Source organism: Acanthochromis polyacanthus, chromosome 19 (genome assembly GCF_021347895.1).
Source record: "Acanthochromis polyacanthus isolate Apoly-LR-REF ecotype Palm Island chromosome 19, KAUST_Apoly_ChrSc, whole genome shotgun sequence".
Classification (NCBI taxonomy): Eukaryota; Metazoa; Chordata; class Actinopteri; family Pomacentridae; genus Acanthochromis; species Acanthochromis polyacanthus.
In genome coordinates, this window is record NC_067131.1 from 31,179,670 (window position 1) to 31,205,118 (window position 25,449).

A 25,449-nucleotide genomic window follows, 5' to 3' on the forward strand; every position below is an offset into this window, starting at 1 on the left:
AAAAAAGAGCAAAATATGATCAAAAAGACAAAATAAAAAGCAAGATTTTAATGAAAACAACAAAATATAGGCAAAATATTAGCAAAACCTAGCAAAAAATATGACCAGAAATTGTGAAAAATTTATCTCACAGAACAAAATATGACCCAAAGCCTAAACAAGAGAAAAAACAAGAAATATAACCAAGATTTTTTTTAAATGACTAAAATTAGATAAAAAATGAGCAAAACAGGACTAAAGAAATGGAAAAATGTCATGAAAAAGAAAATAAAAAACATTAATCTACATGACAAAAATGAAATATTGGCACAATATGACCAAAGGGAGACAACAATGTGAAAAACCGGACAAAAAAAGAAGCAAAATGTGACCCAAAATGACACAAACATGACAAAAACAGTACCAAACAGAAAAAAAGGCAAAATAGGACAAACACACAAATGACCAGAACATTAAGAACAAAAAGAGACACAAACAAAATGTCACCATTTATGAGCTGGAATCTGTAAAAACAGAAAGAATCATCAGATTTTTTTATTTTCTTTAGAGGTTTGATACTGAAAACAAAAATTCCTCTAATGAATAGTTTCCTCTTATTCTAATTCTAATTCTATAATCATCTCTGATGGAGGTTAAACTGGTGTTTTATTCTGCTGTAAAGGAAACAGACGGTGAATCTGGCAGCTTTAAACTTCCAGGAGCGTCATCATATGTAGAGAAACCGGCGGATGAAGCCAGAAAACCTCCGTATGAGTCACTGTGACCATCTGTTAGCTTATGGTTTATCTGTTAGCTTATGGTTTATCTGTTAGCTTCTGTTACATCTGTTAGCTTATGGTTTATCTGTTAGCTTCTGTTATAACTGTTAGCTTCTATTACATCTGTTAGCTTATGGTTTATCTGTTAGCTTCTGTTATAACTGTTAGCTTCTAGTACATCTGTTAGCTTATGGTTCATCTGTTAGCTTCTAGTACATCTTTAAGCTTATGGCTCATTTGTTAGCTTCTGTTATATCTGTTAGCTTATGTTAGCTGCTATTATGTCTGTTAGCTTCTATTATATCTGCTAGCTTCTGATATATCTGTTAGCGTCTATCTGTTAGCTTCAGTTATATCTGTTATATTTGTTAGCTTCTATTATATCTGTTAGCTTCTGTTAGCTTCTATTATATATGTTGGCTTCAGTTATATCTGTTAGCTTCTGTTACATTTGTTAGCTTCTGTTAAATCTGTTAGCTTCTCTTAGCGTCTGTTAGCTTCTGTTGTATCTGTTAGCTTCTGTTAGATTCTGTTATATCTGTTAACTTCTCGTATGTCTATTAGCTTCTGTTAGCTTCTGTTGTATCTGTTAGCTTCTGTTAGCTACTGTTTTTTTCTGTTAGCTTCTGTTTTATCTGTTAGCTTCAGTTAGTGTCTGCCTTATCTGTTAGCTTCTGTTAGCTTCTGTTATTGTCTGTTAGCCTCTGTTATATCTGTTAGCATCAGTTAGCTACTGTTAGCTTCAGTTAGCTTCTATTTTTTCTGTTTATCTGCCATCAGAAAGCCGAACATCGAAACATTCTGTTTTAAGTTTCTAATTGATAAATGGTGAAAGTTAATTTTAATTTTTCATGGTATTTAGTTTCCTATGTTGTTTTTTGTCACTGTTTTGGTCATATTTGGCTCATTTGTGTCTGTTTTTGATCATATTTTACCCTTTAATGCCCTTTTTGTGTCATGTTTTTGTCATTTTTGTGCCATTTTGATAGTTTTTGGCTACTTTTGATAACTTTCTTTTCACTGTTTTTTGGTGATATTTTGTCTCTTTTTGGAGTTTCTTTGATAAAAGGTAAAATCAACCAGAAAACCTGCAGAAAGAGTTAAACAGGAAGACAGTGTGTCGCTGGAATCCATCACAGTAGAGGGAGAGGAGTTAAATGTTTTGGTTTCATGAGGAAACACTGAGGGTCCCTGAACACAACACTGAGGCCTTCTGATGGTTTAATGAGTAACTTTTCTTCTTCTTCTTCTTCTCCTCCTCCTCCTCCTGTCCTCCAGGAGGTGAAGGTCGGAGCTGAGGAGAGCCGGTGTCTCCGTTCTCGGGTCCAGGTGGCTGAGGAGGCCCAGAAACAGGCCCGAGGGATGGAGATGGACTATGAGGAGGTGATCCACCTGCTGGAGGCCGAGATCGCCGAGCTGAAGGCCCAGAAGATGGAGCAGCCGGCCAATAAGGTGGCAGCTAGCAAGGTAGCGACCAATAAGGTGGCAGCTAGCAAGGTAGCGACCAATAAGGTGGCAGCTAGCAAGGTAGCGACCAATAAGGTGGTAGCTAGCAAGGTAGCGACCAATAAGGTGGCAGCTAGCAAGGTAGCGACCAATAAGGTGGCAGCTAGCAAGGTAGCGACCAATAAGGTGGTAGCTAGCAAGGTAGCGAGGTGACGTCTAACCAGTCCTGACATGGTTCACAGTTTATTTCCACGTTAATCACCAGAAATTAATTACAGAGTAAATAACACATTTAATCTGACCGTTCTCAGTTCCCTCATTTCTGTCCCACTTGTGGCGCTAAATGAACCTAAAGTCCGTTTACAGCCGTGAAGAAGATGAACAGGACACGGAGTGATGTCAGAAAGTTTGGTGAACAAAGAAGGAAGACGAGACGCATTGAGCTCTTTTCTCAGATCAAAGCCTGCTTGTTTTCTGGTCACCTCAATGTAAAACACGTAGCTGTTAGCACCAGAGCTAACGTGAGCTACCGGCTAACGGTGGAGCCATCCCATAATAGGCCACTTTAGAAGACACTGAAGGTGCTTTAGTTTACAAAAAGTCTAAACGTGTTGAATATAATCTCTACAGTGGTTTGCAGTAATCTGTCAATGTAGCAGATGAAAAATGAAGATAAACACAAACAGAAGAAAGTTTACGTATTTGTTTATTCATCCATTCAGTCTCAACCAACATTTATTTGAACCGAAAAACTTAAAGGGTCAAATATTGATATTTGATTTAAAAAAGTGATTCATTGTATTAATTACAAAGCCTGTAATTGGATGAATTCATAATACATGTATTATTTTTCCCAGATTTTCCCTGTTCTGTTAAATTACAGATAAAATCTAGTATCCCTAAAAAACTGTAAATATTGAACATCGAAGTCAAAACTGTGCATTTTTACAGAAACTAATCAGTTCTTTTATGTCTGTAAATCTACAGATATTCATAAATAAACGTTTCCTTCAAAGAAGAACTGAGCGGACTAAAGCTGTTCCTCTCTGAGTTCAGTTTTTATTTTATTTAACCTGAAGTTTGTTTGTTTCCTCCAGGAGGAGGCCGAGGAGCTGAAGAAGAGAGTCGCCGTCCTCGAGTGTCAACTACGGAAAAGTGAAGCGGCCAAAAAGGGGTTTGAGATGTCGACCGGGAAACTGCTGAGTTTTGTAGAGGTGAAAAAATCAGACAAAAACAGAAATAATAAAGTTAGATAAAAAGATGAATAGATAGGAAGATAAACAGAGTTTAGATCCAGTCAGTTACAGACCAAATAAAGATGTTTATAATGAAACAACTGGAAGAACCTCACTGTTTGTTTGTTTGTTTGTTTGTTTGTTTGTTTGTTTGTTTGTTTGTTTGTTTGTTTGTTTGTGCAGAACGTTCAGGAGTTCCTGCTGGAGAGTCACGGACCCACAAAGAGCTACAGGTACAGAGAGTGTGTGTGTGTGTGTGTGTGTGTGTGTGTGTGTGTGTGTGTGTGTGTGTGTGTGTGTGTGTATGTGTAGCAGCTGTATCGTGCTGCATCAGAGTCCTCACAAAGACAGGAAGATGGAGTTATAAATGTGTTAATTGACAGCCTGCTGTTTGTTAACGATGGAGCTGATAGATTGGTTACTATGGCGACCGTCAGCCTCCATCTCAGCTGTGTGTGTTTATTAGTGTGTGAGATGTGGAACAGGGTCATGCTGAGTGTGTGCTCCTGTTGTGTAACAGTTTGTGTTTACCCTGATATATAACGAGGTGTGTGTTAAACTGTGTGTAAACTGATTGTATGAGAACATGTGTGTGTTTATTCTGTGTGTGTGTTTCTTGCTGTATGCAGGTTAATTAAAGGTTAATGTTCTTTTAAGGTTAAAGAAGCATTTGTGTCTCTTCTGCATGAATATAGCTCAGCGCTGTGTCCTCAGAAGTGCAGTAAACTGTTTGTTATGTTAGTTTTAGGTGAATTAAAGGTCATTTTAGTGTTATAGACACGTTTATGTTCCTATTGAAATGGGTATAATTCAGCGCTGTGTCCTCAGAAGTGCTGTAAACCTCCCAGTAACTCCTCATAATGAATCTCTAGCAGTGATGGAGCTCATTAGTCCTGGTTCTTCTCCTCAGTGGTCCTATTTATAATAATAATAATGATCATAAATAATAGTTATTATAATTAATATTCTGAAAAATAAAAATAAATAGTATTAATATTAAAAATAGTAATTATCAAAAAATAAATAACGGTAATGATAATTAATATTACAATAATAATAACAAATAGTAATAAATAATAATAATCCTAATAATGATGATAACAGTATTAAATGAGTTACCTGTAGCTCAGGTGTTGTGTAACGTCTCCAACCAGGTCAGTGGGTTTCTGGTTTCTGGTTTCTGGCTTCATAACGGTGGAGCTGCTCAGATGTTTGTGGGTCAGAAAACGATCAGAATCTTCTTTAAACAACCAACAACCATTAACATCCATTAAATCTGGATTTATTCATATTTACTGAGAAAAACATGAATATTTATATAAATTAAAATGTAAATTATTAAAGATTCTTATGATAGAAACAATAAAACCTGAAAATTTGTGGTCGTTTTGTCGATTGGAAGAAGTTTTTAATTTCTCTTTATTGACTCATCTTCCTGTTAGTAGTTTCTTTTTATTGACTGGTCTTCCTGTTTGTGGTTTCTCTTTATCGACTCGTCTTCCTGTTTGTGGTTTCTCTTTATCGACTAGTCTTCCTGTTTGTGGTTTCTCTTTATCGACTCGTCTTCCTGTCTGTGGTTTCTCTTTATCGACTCGTCTTCCTGTCTGTGGTTTCTCTTTATCGACTAGTCTTCCTGTTTGTGGTTTCTCTTTATCGACTCGTCTTCCTGTTTGTGGTTTCTCTTTATCGACTCGTCTTCCTGTTTTTAGTTTCTCTTAATCGACTGGTCTTCCTGTCTGTGGTTTCTCTGAATCGACTCGTCTTCCTGTCTGTGGTTTCTCTTTATCGACTAGTCTTCCTGTTTGTGGTTTCTCTTTATCGACTCGTCTTCCTGTTTGTGGTTTCTCTTTATCGACTAGTCTTCCTGTTTTTAGTTTCTCTTAATCGACTGGTCTTCCTGTCTGTGGTTTCTCTTTATCGACTCGTCTTCCTGTCTGTGGTTTCTCTGAATCGACTTGGCTTCCTGTCTGTCCTGCAGCTCCGGAGACGTGAAGGTCGGCCCGTCGTCTCAGAGCGCGGCGTCCCGCCATAAGAAGAGTCCGTGGACGGCGTCCTCGTTGGCCCAGGAGGCGAAGGATCTGAGCCGGACGGTCCGGGCGGTTCTAGAGTTCGACTGTAAGTGACGGCGAGCTCCCAGCATGCACCTGTGCATGACGTCTGTGTGTCGCCCGCATGAACCTGCCGGACACCGTGACGCTTCTCCTCCCCGTGTTTCAGTGCTGACCTTCTAGAGGAACGCCGACGCCGGAACCTCCAGAACCCGACGGAACCGGCGACGGAGCCTCGACCTGCATGAAGCTTTTTGTTTCTGTGAAGCAGCTTCCTCCTGTCCTCCTCCGACCTCCAACATCTAAACATCTAAACTCCGCAGGAAACATAGAACCTCTGAGGAGGAGACGGACCTTCAGCGTTTGGTCCTTCAGATCCATCAGAGAAAAGCCTGCAGAAAACGAAAGAAATTACTGAAGAATATTGGTACTTTATACGTCAGAAAAAGATGGTTAAAATAAGAAACAACAGAATGAAAAGAATTCTTCCAAACTTACAGAAATATCAGTTTCATTTTCCACTTCTTCCCCAAAAATTCAAACATGTACAACTTTAAAAAAACAAACAAAAAACGCTCGTTTTCCAAAAAGCTGAACTTTTATTTTAATTCAGTTAACTTTAAATTCAACATTAAAGTGAAATTATTCAATTTTTTTAAAGTTTAAATTTATACATAAATCTTTTCCAAGAAATTCACCTTTTTAAAAAAATCCAACTTTTCTTTCTCAAAATCATCGAAGTTTTCCACATCAAAGTTCAACACTTTTTAAAAATCTAAATTATTTTTTTAATTTTTAATTTTTCTTTTGAAAGAAAAACTATAAAAAAAACAACACATGTAGTGGTTTATTTCTCAAAATTACTTAAAACTCTGACAATTTTTTCCCCAATTTTCAACGTTTTTTAAAATTTTCTTTCTCAATTTATTATTATTTTTTTGGACATTCTGAGTTTCCTTTTTTTAAAATTTAGTTTTTCCATCTGATCAGTTTTTTATCAGCGTTTTAAATTTATTTCATCAAAGGTTCTTTTTATTTTAAATCCAACTTTTTTGTTTTACAATTAAATTGATTTCTGTTTTGTTTTGCTTTTTTTTTGTTTTGTTTTGTTTTTTACTTTGCCCCGAACTCGCTAAAATTAAAAATTCTAGTAATAAAATGATTTTTTCCTTATTAAGCACTTTAAAAAAAATCTGAAAAAAATAAATAAAAAACAATCAGAATCTGTTACACAAAGTTTTTTTTATGAATTCTGAATTTTTATGTAGAATTTTAAAAACATATTTCCACTTTCTTCTTATAAGATAAACATTGAAAATAAATAAGACTATTCTTCCTTAAAATTCAACTTTAAAAAGATCTGACAGTTTTCCCCAATTTTCAGGTTTTTGGATTTTTCTTTTTCTGTTTTTTTTTTTTTGGTGCCTTTTTCAAAGTTACATTTTTCTGTCAAAAGTTTTTTTTAAATCTAGGTTTAGTTTGTCTAAAGGGAAAATTTTTCTTGATTTTTGTTGTTTTGTTTTTTGTTTTTTTACTTTTCCCCTAACTCGCCAAAATAATAAATTCTAGTAATGAAAACATGAATCTTTCCCTCTAAAGCACTTTAAAACAAAACTCCACATCGGAGCAAAATGAAACAAATAAAAAGTGGAAAATAAAGTGAATGTTCTGAGACTCTGCTGGACCAAACCAGAACGTTGCTGCTGTTCTTCAGCTGAACCCGATGTCCGTCTGTTCCAGTAAAACATTCCGTCACTAGAACTCGTGTCCAGAGATAGTTGTGTGTCTGTCTGTGGTAGTCGTGTGTTCCACCGTAGATTAGCAGCAGATTCATTAAACACAACCGAGACCAAAACTGTTCGAGTTCAGGAAGAAAACGGACCAGTTTCCTGTTTGTCCTCTTTCAGAGTAAAAGTTCTGGAACAAACTGCAGATCCTGAGTTTTTCTTTGTAAAGAGATCTGTAAAATAATTACTGGTATGATGAAATAAAAAAGTTTCTGCTGCAGCTTCAAGTCTGATCGAAAGACAAACAAAAAAAAACAAAACAACAACAAGATGAGCAAAGAAAGACTCCATCCTTCAAAATATGAAAAATGATCCCAAAGAAACTCAAACTGACCAAAAACAGACTCACAGCAAACATAAATACTCCAAAAAAGACTGAAGACGACAAAAAAACAACAACCACAGTGACATTTGAAACCATCAAAAATAATCCTAAAAATGACCAGAAATGTGCTCAACATTTCCTGAAAGAATCTCAACACCCATAAAATCAAAAAATATCCAACACAAGAAGACAAGATACAACCAGAAACCTACAGAAAACAATAAAAACCGACTTAAAACCACCAGGAAAACACTCAAAACTACCACAGAGACTCATGAGGACCACAAAAACATGCAGATCACACACAAGAAGAACAAAATGACCAGAAATACACACAAAACGACCTCAGACAGATACAAAACGATCAAATCTGACTTAAAATGACCAACATTCAAAGTGACTCTAGACTCCCCTAAAACAAGCAAATTCACCACAGAAAGTCAAAAGACAACCCTGAAAACATGGAAAATTAACATAGAGATTTAAATTTTCAAAAAACAACCACAGAAAGACTTGAAACAACAAAAAACAGACTAAAATTACAAGAAAGGTGCTCAAAGTGACAACAGACTCATGCAAATTAGGAAAAGGAGACTCAAAAAGACCCTGAAAGAGAAGAAAACTATCTCAATAAGGCACAATATGACCAGAAAAATGATGACAGAGATGCAAAAACAACCAAAAAAGAATTCTAAAAAAACACAGTAAGACTACAAAATTAACAAAAAAAACATTCAAAACGACCACAAAAACAATCCTTAAAACACTGAGGCTGTGTCCGAAATCGCATACTAACGTACTGCATACTACATTCTCAATGAGTATATACTGTATACTACGTACTATAAGTATGATTAGAATGCCGACCGTTCACACTGTAGTATACTACTACGTTTCCCATAATGCATTTCAAACCTCCGACGACAAAAACCGGAAGTACGGCTATCAAATATCTCGGCTGAATGCCGGCTTCAGGTCGATTTTACGCTAACAAACAGTCGCATAATTAATGTGGCAATTTCAAGCCGGCACTCCTCATGCAGTTATTAGCCAGATTATGCGAATCGTTTCAATTGTAGCTGCAGGCTACTGGAGGTAGCTGCTACTTGTTCTGTATGCAAAGCGAGCTGCTGCAACTAGCTGCTAGCATTCAGTAGCACGTTGTGAGGCGTCTGACAAATTTAAAACGTTGGTCAGAAAACGCCTATGTCTCAGATCTGTGGGGTGATTAGGATGACTACTTAACCACATAAAATAAAATAAAAATCGCCCCGGTCCGGCCAGAGATCCCGCGGAGGCTTCCATTTCGGTGGATAGCTCGCAAAGCATTATGGGACGGTTGAGTATGACTAGTGTGGTCACCGCGCATACTTAAAAATTTTCCGGATATAGTATACATCCAGGTATTTCTCGCGTACTCAGTCTTTTCATACTATCTAATGTGAACGCACTACATACTTATTTTGACGTCACACTTAGTATGAGTAGTACGTTAGTATGCCATTTCGGACACAGCCTGAAACTGACCACAAAGATACTCAAGATGCTCCCAAAATGCAGAAAACACAACATTAAGACCAAAAATTGCCCAAAAAAACCTTTGAAAACAACCACAGAAAGACATGAAATGACCAAAGATGGACTTTTATTACAAGAGAAGTGTTCAAAATGACAACAGACTCGTGCACGTTTGGAAAAAAGACTCTGAAAGACTCTGAAATAAAGATAAGACTGAAAAAGACCAGAAAGATGCACAAAACAACGAGAATTGGCAAAAAAAAAAAATTCAGAATGACACAAAAGACAGTCCCTCAAACACTGAAACTTACCACAAGCAGACTCAAGATACCCAGAAAACACAACAATATGACTTAAACTGGCCATAAAAACACTCAGGAAGACAAGAAGTTCCACCTTAACTTCCCGCTGACTCTCAGAAGTCCCAGTGTCCCTGAACGCAGCAGCAGGTGGATTCATGCTGAGTTTGGTCAGTTTGTTTCTGGAGAATCTGAAGAATCCAACAGACTGAAGGTCAGAAACCATCTGTGAGACTTGGAGCTGCTGGTGAGTGATCCAGGAAATACACAGAGCCGGTAGATAAGATGTAGAGGTTTCCAGGAAGTACACAGAGCCGGCAGGTAACATGCAGGGGTTTCCAGGAAGTACACAGAGCCGGCAGGTAATATTTAGGGTATCCAAAGTAGTTTAAATCAATCCACTGGACTTTAAGACAGTTCCTTGAAGACGTTTCACGTCTCATCCAAGAGGCTTCTTCTCTTAGATGAGAGGTGAAACGTCTTCAAGGAACTGTCTTAAAGTCCAGTGGATTGATTTAAACTACTTTGGATAACCATGACCTGGATGAATGAGAGCCTACACAGACATCGTAATATGTAGGGGTTTCCAGGAAGTACACAGAACCGACAGGCAATGTCAGGATTTCCAGGAAGTACATGGAGCCAGTGGGTAACATGTCAGGGTTTCCAGGAAGCAACCATCACATCAGGAAGCTAAGGATAGCTACATCTTTTCATTACACAGAGCCAGCAAGTAGCTTAGTGATCTGTTAGCATTTCCAGTTCATAGATGGAGCCATGTGTTCACTAGGGTATCTGTGGAGTTAACAGCAAATACTCAGTACCATTAGTGTGTTTAGATGTCTGGAGGGAAGCGTTACGGGTAAATACTCAAGCCGGTATGTCAGTTAGTGTGTGACCCAGGAAATAGCCATACCACAGATAAAGTTTAGGAGACTATTGTGACTGATCTAAAAACCTAAATAGGAACCAAGGAGAGCATGTTGTCAGCAAATACACAGACCCACAGCACAGTTAACCCTTTTAGTCAGTTTGGCTGCTTTCAGATGGTTTATGGAAGACTTAAAAAACTGAGAAAAAAGCTAAATTTAGTTGACTTGTAGCTCTAATCAGCATGAAACTCTCCTGTTTTTATCTGGTTCTGGATTAAAACGACTAAATCTAGACGTTGAACTCTCTCCATGTTTTCTCTCCAGATTTTATATTTGGGATATTTCTGTAAAATCGAGTGATTTGGAAGAAATTTCTGGATTTTAAGCGCAGATTTGTTCATTTTCTTGATGGTCACAGGTGATGTGTTCACGGAATGTTAAAATTCTGATTATTCTTTTCTTTGATTTTACAGTTTCTGGTATATAAACAGTTTTTTTTTGTTTCAGCGATAACATAACTTTCAACCTCAGCAGCAGGTTTTAGACTCGGTGTGAGCAACTAGAGTAACAAAAGCAGAGTTTACCTAAAAAAATGAATGCATTAAGACTGAAAATAACCAAAACAGATTCTACATCACCAGGAAGCACAAGACATGAACGTATGAATCCAAACCATTGACAGTCAAAATGAACAACTACAGACTGAAAATGACCAGAAACTCTTCGGTTCAGTCTGTTTATTTCTATGTTCAGCTGTGATGAAAGTGATTCGACTCTGAGGCTGGAATCAAACCCACAGACGTATTAGGGATGTGTCTACTTCCTGGAGATGGTCTTCATCCTCCTGAATCTAAACCTGAGGAAGTTGTTCTTCTGTTTCTCTGACACACTCACCTAGTTCCCTCTATCAGCAGGATGTGGGTGAAGTTACGTAACCGGCAGCAAGTCGTCATGGAAACCACAAACTGGGTCACTGTGATCCACACCTGATGCTTCGTCCTGGTCGCCACGGAGACACAGCAAGATGTTAAGCCCCGGCTGCTACGGCGCCCGACTGACTTTCATCCTCTGTCAACCTGAAACCAAAACTAAAACCAAACGTCCATCCATCCATCTATCCACCGTCCATCCATCCATCCATCCATCCATCCATCAATCCATCCGTCCATCCATCCATCCATCCATCAATCCATCCATCCGTCATCTATCCATCCATCCATCATCATCCATTCATCCATCATCATCCATCCATCCATCCATCCATCCATCTGTCAGCTATCCACCGTCCATCCATCCATCCATCCATCAATCCATCCATCCATTGTCATCAATCCGTTGTCCATCCATCATCATCCATCCATCCATCCACCCATCCATCCATCCATCCATAATGACCACTGTGGTTCATATCAGTCACAAAAACAAGCAAACGTACAAGAAAATGACTAAAAATGACCAAAACTAGACCTGGACATGGCCAATAAAAGATACAAAACACCAGAAAACCATAAAAAAATGACTGAAACACGACAATCACATCAAAGATGATCACAAGAAGACTTGAGACGAGCGCAGAGACATGGATACTGACCACAATAACGCTCAAAATAAACAAAAAAAATGAACTCAGAATAACCAGAAATACCCACAAAAACACTACAGAGAAAAACGAACAAAAAACGCTCATCATCTGTCCTCTAGAGTTAAATATCAACCCAAATAAATCAAAATGTGGACATGAAAACTGTCCAAAATTAGTCCAAAATACCTAAAACTGATCCAAAACATTTTAAAAAGTTGAAAATTAAAAATGAAAAAGAGCACTAAAAGACTTGAAAATTATCCAAAATGATTTATAATTTCCACCAAGCAGAGACAAGTTTTGAAATTAAACATGTAAATAATTAATTGTGTTGGATTAGATGAGTCACTTTAAACATTTTGTATTTTAAATTATTGACATTACTTTCTAGAATTTTTTTTTTCATTTTGTCATGAAAGAGTTTTTTTTGTTCAGTTCTTGTCAAAAAGGCCTTTCATTTTTCATAGAACCACTGAACCACTTTCATTGAGTTTTTCTGCAACAGTAATTAGCTTCTTATCACAAACATGCTCTTGTGTTTCTGCCGTTGGGATTAAACCTGCAGCTTATTTCAGATGTTTTAGGAGCTAAACTCAGAGTGAATTAGAGCAGGATGGATGGTCGCTGTCAGGGCCTCAAAGTCACAAAAACACACAAAATACTCAGAGAAAAGCATCACCGCTGCCGCCTGGAGCTCAGATCCTGCTCTTCTGCTCTTTTTGTTCTTTAATGACGGAAAATGAAGGTCGTCGGCTCCATTTTCTCCAAACTGGGATGTTTCTAATCAGGTAATTTCTCTGTTTATTTTCAAAGCGTTCACACAGGTGCAGGAAACAGAAAGCAAACAAACGTCCAGAAATGCGATTAGAGATGAAAAGAAGACTTGAACCCGTCTGACACACTGCAAACAGAACTTAACTGCTTTTAATGATCCAGTCTGACAGAATGTGAATAAATGCAGAGACCAGCAGCATTAATTAGTTGATGAGGTGCAGCTTTAATTAGTGCCATCATCGTGTTGGTTCCCAATCAGACCTGAATGTTGCTGTTAGCCTTTATGCTCGCATTAAAGCTAAATTTTACACCGATCTGAAAAAAATTTGCACAGGTTTTTGGCTGTTTTAGAACTGGTTTCAGACTGGTTCTTAAACTGGTTTAAGTTTTGGTTCAGGACTGGTTTCAGACTGTCTTCATTGGATCTTAGACTTTTTTTTAAAACCCCAAGAACACCAAACCTACCACCAAGCATGGTCGTGGCACTATCATGCTCTGTGGAACTGGAGCTTTACACAAAGTAAATGGAATAATGAAGAAGGAGGATCACCTCCAAGTTCTTCAAGAAAACCTAAAACCATCAGTAGAAGGTTGATCTTGGACACAGTTGGATGTTTTAACCAGACAATGATCCCAAACACACATCAGACGTGGTAAAGAAATGGTTCCATCAGGATGGAATGAACGTTCTAGACTGGTCTCCCCAAAGTCCTGATTTAAACCATCAAGAACCTGAAGACTGACGAAGAAACAAGTCTGAGTCTGAAAGACATCAAGTTTAGTGGAACTGAATCAATTCTGGAGCCAGTTAAATTAATAGTATCATTATACCGCTACCTCCATGCCTGATGGTAGATATAGTGTCCAGAGGAGTCAAAGATAATCCGGAAGATTGAAACCAGAAGAACCGAACTGAGGAGGAAATGGACAAATTTAACCAAATATTAGCACTTCTGTTTGTATATTTATGACCCGGCAGATTTGATCATATTTCCAGAAGAACTTCAATAAATCTATGACAGAACCAAAGAGCAGGATTGCTGTTGTGACAAAGATTCATGTTGCAGTGATCTCATCATACAGTTTTAGGAATCTCTGGAAACTAAACACTGACACGATACACAGGAAACTTTTGTCACGACTGTAAATAAAGAGATGAATATCTGCATGAAAGCTGACTGAAATACGTGGCTTTAACAGGCGTGTTACATCAGACCGTGTTCTCCTTCATACATCATGTCACTGATACAGTTTCACTACAATCCCTCTATTCTCTGGACGTGTGAAACTTTTGGTGTCAGTTTCTGATCCGGAGTCTTCAGGGCAGCTTTTGAAACTCTGCCTCCTTTTGTGCTGTGAAACTTCACGTTGTCAGTGGAAAAGTACAGCAGACTGGGCGAAGGTCGGCATGGAAACCTGATACGTGAGGCCTCCATACCGCTAGAAAGGTGCGACAAAGTGAAGCTGCAGATGATCTGAGCTGCTTCTAAATATGAAATCCACCAGTTAACCGTTTATTCTCGTCCTGCAGGTCTTCCTTATGGCTGGGACGAAGCCTACACAGCAGCTGGAGTCAAATATTACATCAAGTAAGAGTCTTTACTGTTGGAGCCCCAATTAGAAGTTATTAAACTGTGATTCTACTCAACACCAAGAACTACAACCTCAGAACATCTGGTTCTTTTCAATCTCCACTAAGTAACCAATCTTGAATTTACATTCCACAACAAGTATACAGAATACTCAAAATGAACAAAAATTTTTCCAGAATACCTGGAAAATTCCCTCTAAAACTGTCCAAAATGGTCCAAAATACTTTAAACATATCAAAAAAAGGCTTCAATAAAACTGCTTAAATAATAAAGAAAGACTTGAAAATGATGGAAAATTACTCATAGTTGTCCAAAATGAGTCAAAATCTGTCTTTTAGGGATAAAAATTGACCAAAAATAGCTTAAAAAGTGGACACATGACACTGTCTAAACTGATTAAAAAAATTCCAAACCTCTGGCTGAATATTTTCTGTAATAAATCCACATTTAGTGAAATTGGACTCAACCAGCTGTAGAAAGAAGAACAGAATCAATCAGGTGGAATCAGACCTGCAGCCTTGTTGACCAATCAGAGCAGCAGACACTCAGTTAGTCAGACTCTAGAAGCTTCTCAGGAAACAAGAAGTTGTTTACTGATGAACTTCCTGTCTGTTTTCAGTCATGTGACCCAGACGACATCGTGGAGTCTCCCAGGGTCCAACGTTCCTCCTTCGCCTCCGGAGGCCTCGGAGCTGGACGGAGAACGAGATGGAGAACCGGACCGGAGAACCAACCCGTCCATAGAGACCGAGATGTAGAGGACCCGTTGCCGTGGCAACCAGCTGTTCTTTAACTCTTTGTGGTTCTGTGTAATGTGAGCTGCTCTGCTCAGGGATTCTAACCAACGATATTCACTCTGAAGGATCCTGTAGTTTAGAACGTCTAGAACCAGCACATTCTTTAAACCAGCGTCAGTCTGACCTTTCTGTTTGTTCCTCTTAAATCTGTGTGTTGACTGGAAACATCTGGTGAAGCTAACTCCTCCTCAGTTTGGTTCTTCTGGCTTCATTCTTCAGGTTCATCTTTGACTCCTCTGGACTCTATACCTACCATCAAGCATGGAGGTGGTGGTATCATTTTACTATCACTTTAACTGACTCCAGAAGTGGTTCAGTTCCACTACATCTGTTCTCTTTGTGTCTCAGACTTGGTTCTTCAGGTTCTTGATGGTCTAAGTCAGGACTTTGGGGAGACCAGTCTAGAACCTTCATTCCAGCCTGATGGAACCATTTCTTAACCCCAAAATGAGTCATTTCTGACCAGTTTTTAGTTATTTTTGCCAATTTTTGAAGCAATTTTGGACAGGTGTCATTTCTGAGTCAGTTTGGACAGGTCTGACCATTTTGGACAAATTTTGAGTAATTTTGAATCATTTTTTGTCATATTTGACAAATTTTAATCATTTTGGAAACCATTTTGGACCAAATTTAAGTCATTTTGAACCACTTTTTAGTCATTTTTGGATCAATTTCTTGTCATGTTGAACAAATTTGAGTCATTTTCGTCCAATTTTAAGTAGTTTCGAACCACTTTTCATTTTGGAAAAGTTTGAATGATTCTGAACCATTTTTCTTTGTCATTTTGAACACGTTTGAGTCATTTTGGACCGTTTAAAAAAAATTGGACATTTTGTTTAATAATTTTGAGCAAATTGTAGGACTAATTTTGAACCACTTGTTAGTCATTTTGGATAGTTTTTTGTTCATACATGGACATAACATGTACAGACCGAAATCAAGACCAAAACCAAACCTACACTACTTCTAAAGAAGTCCAAGACCTGGCCAAGACGGTCTGAAAAGACTGTGCTGTTCAGCCACAACCAGATCCAGAGTAAAATAAATCCTAAACCAACTTTGGCACTTGTTGACCCGGTCGTTATTGAAAATGAGAATCAGTTCTCATCTAACTTAGCTGGTAAAATAAAAGTTAAATAAATAAATCACATCCAGAACCAGGAGAATCAAGACTGGAACCAAACATAAACCAGTCCCAAGAAAATCCAGAACCAGTCCAGAAGCTCTTCTAGAAAGCCCTAGAGCATGATACTGCCACCTCCATGCCTGATGGAAATATGAAGCAGACTTTGTAAACATCACAAATAAAGAACATTTAAATGAATCTGGTTTCTGTGAACTTTTTTTTTTTTTTCAAAATTGCGTCTTTTCTGTTGTGATACTAACACAGTTACTGTCCACTAGTTGTTGCACGTCTGTCTGTTGTTTTATCACCAAACTGGGAAAAAAAAAAAAACTTTTTTTGGTTGTTGCCTCTTCCTCTTTTCAGCAGAATTGATGTGACTTTTTATAGTCAGACCACTCATTTTTGTCATTTAACTCTCAAAACCCCAAAAAATGCTCCCAAAGGTGAGTAAAGAATTCAAACCAAACCAAAGCTCCAAAACTGGAACAAAAACTAAGAAAACTAAACTCAAAGAGCAAAACAAACAAAACCAATTAACTGTCTAAACCTGGAGCAAAGAAACGACGAAAACAAACTGAGATGATCCAATGTCTGAAAAATTAGGGAAAAAAACAAAACAAAGATTGTTCCAAAATTGTAGCCAACAAAAATAAATACAAGATTCACAAACTCAGAGTGTTTGGATTTGGTGAAAATAGGAGAAAAATCAAGTCTATATATTAAAAACATATACAGGAAATCTGAACCCAATAAAAGTTCTAAAGTTGGTACAAAAAAATCTGATCTGAAATCCAAAAACACTCTTAATGTCTGAGAAAAAAATAAGACGTCAAACCTAAAACCAAATGTTTTTGTTTTCTCATTTTTCTCTCCAGTTTTGGTCGTTTATCTCTCAATGTTTGCTCACCAAACGGGAGAAAAATCATTTCTAAAGACCAATAATGTCTTTGTTGTTTTTGTGTTTGTTTTTCTTCCAATTTTGGTTTTAAAACAAAGAACAGAAATGAGTTTTTTGCTTTAGAATTGGTAAGTGGATCGATGCGTCCAGACATTCAGCCCTGAGTTCTGTCTGCAGGTATTTTATTCACTTCTTCTTTATAAGTGTGTCTTTTGTAGAAAATCTTTTTTTTAGGTCATTTTTGTGTTTTTTATTCCACTCAGACGTCTTGAGAGGGCGAATGTCTGCTTAGATTTCTGCTGTTTTCAGGCTGCAGACGTTTTATTTTTCAGAACTTCGGTCTTTTTAAATCTCAGCTGGACTGTTTTTCTTCCCGGCCACAGGAAGGCTCTCTCTGGCTGAAGCTATTCTGAGGAGATTCCTGCCTCTGATCGTTCTTCAAGGCCTCAAGTTCAGTTTTCTGCCTGGAGCTTGAAGAAACCAGCAGCAGCTCAGTCTGAACGAACCGCTTCAAACTGTTGGATTTAAAAGGAGCTGTGAAGCTGAAACCTCATCATCTGCTAGAACCTCACGATAAAAACCTGAACGTGTGGTTTAATCACTCGTTAAAACAAAGAGCCATCAGGTCAGACGGTAAAGATCCTCAATGCAGGCAAACGTCTGTTCAAAGAGAATTATTTCTGTTTCCTTTCAGTCCGACTGAAAATGTGATCAGGAATGAAAAACAAGAAACCAAACTCAAAAAAATGCAAATAATGGAGCAAAAAAAATGAAAACAAAGGTCAAAAGATGCTCCAAACAATCAGAGAAGGAATCCAAGAAACTAAACTCTACAAGTGGAACAAAGAAGCAGAAAAAACAACAAAAAACAAACTGAAATGTTCCAGTTTTGGAGAAAAATGAGAAACCAAACGTCAAAAATGCTACAAAAAAATCTGAAATTGGAGCAAAAAATAAGATAAACAAACTGAAACAGAGATGTAACTATAAGACGTAGGAAAAACAAGAAAACCAAACCCAATGAAAGCCCCAAAATTGGCATAAAAATACTACAAAGAAACTCAAAAAATGCTCTAAAATTCGAGTTAAAGACATTTGAACCAAATTTGAAAAACAGAAAAAGGAAACCCAAAGAAATGTTGTAAAGCTGCAGTGGAAAAACACGATAAACAAAGGTAAACGGTGTTCCAACTGTGGAGAAAAACAACAAACAAAACTCAAAAACTGCTCAAAAATTGGAATAAAAAATGTGAAAAACAAACTCCAAGACTCTTCAGAATTAGAGTGAAGACCGAGAAACACAAACGAGAAGAGCAAGAAAACAAAAGCTGAGAAAAACAGTAAAAAAAAACATGAAACCGAAGCACAATAAATGAAAGAAAAGTAAAGCAAAGCCCCAAAGAACGCTTCAGAACTGGCAGGAAAAACGCCACAAACTCAATCCTTCAAAATCAGATAAAAGAAAATTAGAGTGAATACCAAGAAATCAAAACTCGACAAACCCGAAAAAGAAACCCAAGAAACGTTAAAAAAAAACTCAAACTGTCCAGTTTTGAAGAAAAATATAAAACATAACGGAAAAAATGCCCCAAAAATGATTAAAAAAACAAGAAAATGTGAAAAACAACAAAACGAAACCCAAGAAATACTCCAAAACTGAACCAAAAACCCCCCAAAAACCCAGAAACCAAACTTGAAAATCAGTGAAAGGTTTTAAAAACTGGAGCAAAAACAAAACAAAACAAAAACAAACCTAAATGTTCCAATTTGGAGAAAAATGAGAAAACCAACCCCCAAAATAAGAACATGGAGCAAAAACTTGCTAAACCAGAAAAGCAAGACCAATTTAGATCCAAAAACGCTCCAACTCTGGAGGAAAAACAAGAAAAAAAGCTTTAAAAAGCTCTAAAACTGGAGTGAAAAAGAAAAACTAAACTCAAAAATGCCCCAAAAACTGATGTGAAATACCAAGAAACCCAAATGTGAAAAACAAGAAAACGAAACCCAAGAAACATTTCAAAACTGAATAGAAAAAACAACAACAAAAAAGAAACAAACAAAAAACACCAACAAAATATGGAACCAAAACATGATAAATGAGTAAAACTAGAACATTTTAACCCTAAAAATGTTCCAGTTCTGGAGAAAAACAAGAAAACCAAACTTTAAAATCCAAGAATGGCTTTTAAAACTGAAGAGAAACAAATAAACAAACTTTATAAAAAATATAAATAAATTTATTAATTTCAAAATTGGATCAATAAATGAGAAAACCAAACCCAAAACCTGACATTGTTTTACTCCTACTCTTGTTTTCTTGTTCTCCATTAGAAGGATTCGTGTGTTTTTGGGATGCTGCAGGAGTTGGAGCTGCTTTGTGTTTCATAATGTGCTCCAGATGAACCTTAATAAGAGCAGTAAGTGTGATTGTGGTTCTCTGCTGTGTTATATCACCGATCGATGCTCTCCTCCGTCGCTCATGTGGGACTTTAAAGTCGGTTTGATTCTGACGTCTGAACCACAACAAAGCGTCTAATAATAAGACGAGTGCTGCGGGTCGCGGCTCGTTGTTGTTGTCGTCGCCTCTGGAGTGTCGGTGTGGATGTGGATGCTGGTATTTATAGCGTCGGAGGTGGAAGGCCGAGCCGATGCTCTGCTGCCTCGGGCCTCCAACATTGATTTCCCTTCTCGCTAGCAAGAGAAGCTAAAAATATCTGCTGCTCCTGGAAACACTAATGACACAAAACACACAAAACACAATCATCCCACAGCAGGAGTCTTGGCGGGTTCAGAGTTTTAGCATCTGTCAGGTTTTATTCACGGCCTGACATCGACTCCTTCACTGAGTTCTCCTCAGCAGTGTCTCAGTTTCCTCCTGGAGGATCTCGAGGTGTTCCCAGGCCAGATGAGATATAAAACCCCTGCAGAGTTCTGGTTCTTCTCCAACCAGATGTTCAACCACCTCAGCTGGTTTCTTTCTGATCTCTCCTCATCTCCACGTCTGAGTCCAGACTCCCTCCAGAAAAACCTGATTTCTGCAGTTCGTCACAGCGAGGGTTAAATCCACTGGAAATCAACAGTCAGTAAAAACCGGAGTGAATGCAGCTGTTTGTCTGGCAGATACATGCAACTTCATCTACAACATCTACAACTACACCAACAACTACATCTGGACCTACATCTGGAACATCCACAACTACATTAATGAAAACTACATCTACATCTACTACAGCTATAACCTTATCTACAACCACACCTACAACTACATTATAAACTACATCTACAACCAAATCTATTACTACAACAAGTACACCTACAACAACTACATCAAGGACAACATCCACAACTACACCAACAACTAAAACTACATCTACTATCAACTACATCTACTGCAGCTCCAACCTTACCTACAGTTAAACCAACAACTATGTGTAGACCTACATCTGCAACATCTACAACTATCTCCATTAAAACTACATTTATGACTACATTTACAACTACACTAAGAACTACATCTACAAACACGTCTATGACAACAAGTACACCTACAACAACTACATTTCTGACAACATCTAAGTCAACTACATCAAGGACAGCTACATCCATGAAAACTATGTCTACAACTACATCTACAACTACTACATCTACAACTACTACATCTATAAGTACATCTACATCTACAACTACTACTATTACATCCATGGCAATATCTACAACAACATCAACAAATGCACCAGGAACTGCACAAACAACTACATTAACGACAACTACATTTACAAAACCTACATCTACTACTACCTTATCTACAACTACACTAAGAACTACATCTACAGCCACATCTATTACTACAACAAATACACCTAAAACAACTACATCTATGACAGCATCTGCAACTAGATCTAGAATATCTGAAACTGAATCCATCAAAGCTACATCTATGACAACATCTAGACCTACATCTACACCATCTGCAACCACTGCACCTACAACTACTTCTACAGCTATGACGACTACATCTACAAAACCTACAACTACATCTACTACAACATCTACGACTGAAAAATCTGACATCTAGATTTATTAAACTACAGCAGCTACACCTGCAGAGTGAATTAGGAGTTCTGACTGAATATGATCAGAAATAAGAATCTGATTACCTTCATACAGCTAGAATAAAATATTATGGTGTGTTTATGTGTGATTAGAGCCCGTGTTTTTTACGTGTTGATCTTTAGTTTGTATGTTCTGCACATGTGAAGTCGTCTCTTTAATGGTTTTTACTGTGAAATCAGCAGCAACGTTACACAACCTGTAAAGCCTCTTTCCTTTAACTCAACCTGCACAATCTAAAGGATCGGATTAAAGCCAAACAGAGCGATAAGTTCTACAGGAAAATAGCTGCACGTCTTTTAATCATGACCACAAGTTTCTCGTAACTGTCTGAAAATAGATGCTGAGTCTGAGATGTAGCAGGAGGTCAGTCAGCCTCATTCAGCCTCATTCAGCCTCATTCAGGCTCAGTCAGCCTCATTCAGCCTCATTCAGCCTCATTCAGGCTCATTCAGCCTCATTCAGCCTCATTCAGACTCATTCAGCCTCATTCAGCCTCATTCAGCCTCATTCAGCCTCATTCAGACTCATTCAGGCTCAGTCAGCCTCATTCAGCCTCATTCAGCCTCATTCAGGCTCATTCAGGCTCAGTCAGCCTCATTCAGCCTCATTCAGCCTCATTCAGACTCATTCAGCCTCATTCAGCCTCATTCAGACTCATTCAGTCTCATTCAGTGTCATTCAGGCTCATTCATCCTCATTCAGGCTCATTCAGGCTCAGTCGGCCTCATTCGGCCTCATTCGGCCTCATTCGGACTCATTCATCCTCATTCAGACTCATTCAGTCTCATTCAGCCTCATTCCGGCTCATTCGGCCTCATTCAGCCTCATTCAGCCTCATTCATCCTCATTCAGCCTCATTCAGGCTCATTCAGCCTCATTCATCCTCATTCAGGCTCATTCAGGCTCATTCAGGCTCATTCAGGCTCATTCAGGCTCATTCAGCCTCATTCAGGCTCATTCAGGCTCATTCAGCCTCATTCAGGCTCATTCAGGCTCATTCAGCCTCATTCATCCTCATTCAGGCTCATTCATCCTCATTCAGGCTCATTCAGCCTCATTCAGCCTCATTCATCCTCATTCAGCCTCATTCAGCCTCATTCAGGCTCATTCAGCCTCATTCAGCCTCATTCATCCTCATTCAGGCTCATTCATCCTCATTCAGGCTCATTCAGCCTCATTCAGCCTCATTCATCCTCATTCAGCCTCATTCAGCCTCATTCAGGCTCATTCAGCCTCATTCAGCCTCATTCATCCTCATTCAGGCTCATTCAGGCTCATTTAAGCTCCGGGTTCATAAATCATCACTTCTACCTCGTGTTTCTCATGCTGGGTTTGTAATGTTTACAGTGAAATATTAAAACCTGACCCACAAACAGCACATCTCAGAATAACCTCCTCAGAGGGAACTAAAGCACAGAAAGTCCAGCTTTTGAAGGGAAAATCCAGTTTACTGTTCTGGGATGTTCAAGGCCGAGACACAGAACACATTATTAACTCACTAAGACCATTTCATACTATTTCTACAGAGCACTCATTAATAATTACATGAGGCCCAACCAGTTGTAGTTTTTACCACTAAAGATAAAATCTATCAGGGTTTGGTTCAGCTTCAGCTCTTTACCTTCAGAATTCAACACAAAGCCTGAAGACTGAAATGAGACACTGTGAGGGAGCTGGAGAGCATCCAACGGAAGTAGACATGCAGATTGTACACACTGATACAGTTTATTTAATGCCGTTTGGTTCATCTGAATCATAGAGGTTTGTCACCACCAAAACCCTACAGACACGAAGAGACACGAAGTGAGAAAAATGGCACAAATTATGGCAAAGGAAGAAAAATTAGAAAATTAAAAACAACTAAAACTCGATTAGATGAAGATGAGATGGAGATGAAGCAGCAGGTCTGTCAGTCTCAAACTCAGCTGACTTCCTCCTCCTCTTTCTCTTCCTCCTCTTCTTCCTTCTCCTCTTCCTCCTCCTCTTTCTCTTCCTCCTCTTCTTCCTTCTCCTCTTCCTCCTCCTCTTTCTTTTCCTCCTCTTCTTTCTCCTCCTCCTCTTTCTTCTCTTCCTCCTCTTCTTTCTCCTCCTCTTCCTCCTCTTCCTCCATCTTCTGTCCTACTTTCTGGTCGTCACAGCATCCCTCTGCTGTAGCAACGGTTGCTAAGGAACCAGTGATGAGGATCTGTTGGTTCATTTTCTGCTCAGATTCATAAAAGAGCTGCAGGTCAACAGACGGTTCTGTTATTGATGGATTATAGATTAGTGTTAGTTTATTAAAGCATTTTTACAGAATCTCTTATTGATAGATTAATGTTAGTTTACAGGTTTTATTGGACCAAATCTGATCAGTGATCAGCTGATTCTTGCTGTTCTTTATGTTGGTTTTAAACTAATCAATAATATTCTGTAATAAAACACTGTGATCATTTTCAGGAGTTTCTGTGATTCCACATTAAAGGAATATTTTAGTTTTCTCCTGTTTCATCTTTTATCTCTTACCTTCCTTTCCTGTTTCCTTCTACATGCTGCTTTGTCTCCTTTCTGTAATTCCTTGTCTCTTTATCTCCTCTCCTTATATCCTTCCTACTCATCTCCTCTTTCATTGCCTCTTTGCCTCTTCCTGTCTTTGTGTCCTTGACTCCTGTATCTTTGTCTCCCTGTCTCCTCCCACTTTGCCTCTTTGCCTTTTTGTCTCTCTTTTTTGTCTCTTTGTATCGTTGCCTCTCTGTTTTGTCTCTTTGCCTCTCTGTTTTGTCTCTTTGCCTCTCTGTTTTGTCTCTTTGCCTCTTCATTTTGTCTCTTTGTCTCTCTGTTTTGTCTCTTTGCCTTTTGTTTTGTCTCTTTGCCTCTTTATTTTGTCTCTTTGTCTCTTTGCCTCTCTGTTTTGTCTCTTTGTCTCTCTGTTTTGTCTCTTTGCCTTTTTGTTTTGTCTCTTTGCCTCTTTATTTTGTCTCTTTGCCTCTCTGTTTTGTCTCTTTGTCTCTCTGTTTTGTCTCTTTGCCTTTTTGTTTTGTCTCTTTGCCTCTTTATTTTGTCTCTTTGTCTCTCTGTTTTGTCTCTTTGTCTCTTTGCCTCTCTGTTTTGTCTCTTTGTCTCTCTGTTTTGTCTCTTTGCCTTTTGTTTTGTCTCTTTGCCTCTTTATTTTGTCTCTTTGTCTCTCTGTTTTGTCTCTTTGTCTCTTTGCCTCTCTGTTTTGTCTCTTTGCCTCTTTATTTTGTCTCTTTGCCTCTCTGTTTTGTCTCTTTGCCTCTCTGTTTTGTCTCTTTGCCTCTTTATTTTGTCTCTTTGCCTCTCTGTTTTGTCTCTTTGTCTCTCTGTTTTGTCTCTTAGCCTCTTTATTTTGTCTCTCTGTTTTGTCTCTTTGTCTCTTTGGCTCTCTGTTTTGTCTCTTTGTCTCTTTATTTTGTCTCTTTGCCTCTCTGTTTTGTCTCTTTGCCTCTCTGTTTTGTCTCTTAGCCTCTTTATTTTGTCTCTCTGTTTTGTCTCTTTGTCTCTTTGGCTCTCTGTTTTGTCTCTTTGTCTCTCTGTTTTGTCTCTTTGCCTTTTTGTTTTGTCTCTTTGCCTCTTTATTTTGTCTCTTTGTCTCTCTGTTTTGTCTCTTTGTCTCTTTGCCTCTCTGTTTTGTCTCTTTGCCTCTTTATTTTGTCTCTTTGCCTCTCTGTTTTGTCTCTTTGTCTCTCTGTTTTGTCTCTTTGCCTTTTGTTTTGTCTCTTTGCCTCTTTATTTTGTCTCTTTGTCTCTCTGTTTTGTCTCTTTGTCTCTTTGCCTCTCTGTTTTGTCTCTTTGCCTCTTTATTTTGTCTCTTTGCCTCTCTGTTTTGTCTCTTTGCCTCTCTGTTTTGTCTCTTAGCCTCTTTATTTGTCTCTCTGTTTTGTCTCTTTGGCTCTCTGTTTTGTCTCTTTGTCTCTCTGTTTTGTTTCTTTGCCTTTTTGTTTTGTCTCTTTGCCTCTTTATTTTGTCTCTTTGTCTCTCTGTTTTGTCTCTTTGTCTCTTTGTCTCTCTGTTTTGTCTCTTTGCCTCTCTGTTTTGTCTCTTTGTCTCTTTGTCTCTCTGTTTTGTCTCTTTGCCTCTCTGTTTTGTCTCTTTGTCTCTTTTCTCTCTGTTTTGTCTCTTTGCCTCTCTGTTTTGTCTCTTTGTCTCTTTGTCTCTCTGTTTTGTCTCTTTGTCTCTTTGTCTCTCTGTTTTGTCTCTTTGCCTCTCTGTTTTGTCTCTTTGTCTCTTTGTCTCTCTGTTTTGTCTCTTTGTCTCTTTGTCTCTCTGTTTTGTCTCTTTGTCT

At 38.2% G+C, this 25,449-nt stretch overlaps 2 protein-coding genes across 4 annotated transcripts in view; both read left to right on the forward strand.

Annotated features, from left to right (window-relative positions):
• The window catches only part of stxbp4 (syntaxin binding protein 4), a 54,010-nt gene extending 46,516 nt beyond the window's left edge, over positions 1-7,494 (forward strand). For both annotated transcript variants that reach the window (XM_051939515.1, XM_051939514.1), the window contains 5 exons: positions 2,037-2,225; positions 3,302-3,418; positions 3,623-3,672; positions 5,418-5,554; positions 5,657-7,494. In XM_051939515.1, coding sequence (XP_051795475.1) covers positions 2,037-2,225; positions 3,302-3,418; positions 3,623-3,672; positions 5,418-5,554; positions 5,657-5,670 — 507 coding nt within the window. In that variant the 3' untranslated portion in view covers positions 5,671-7,494. The remainder of the gene's footprint in view (positions 1-2,036; positions 2,226-3,301; positions 3,419-3,622; positions 3,673-5,417; positions 5,555-5,656) is intronic.
• A 2,405-nt stretch (positions 7,495-9,899) lies between these two features.
• Positions 9,900-24,457, forward strand: LOC110965500 (protein PF3D7_1417600-like). Of its 2 annotated transcripts, XM_051939519.1 has the most exons (3): positions 9,900-14,092; positions 14,176-14,233; positions 14,856-24,457. In XM_051939519.1, the coding sequence occupies exon 3, from the start codon at positions 21,508-21,510 to the stop codon at positions 22,450-22,452; it is 945 nt and encodes a 314-aa protein (XP_051795479.1). In that variant the 5' UTR covers positions 9,900-14,092; positions 14,176-14,233; positions 14,856-21,507; the 3' UTR covers positions 22,453-24,457. The 2 variants fall into 2 exon arrangements, with proteins under 2 accessions (XP_051795479.1, XP_051795478.1); XM_051939518.1 differs by having other exon boundaries at positions 9,900-14,233.
• Positions 24,458-25,449: the final 992 nt, after the last annotated feature.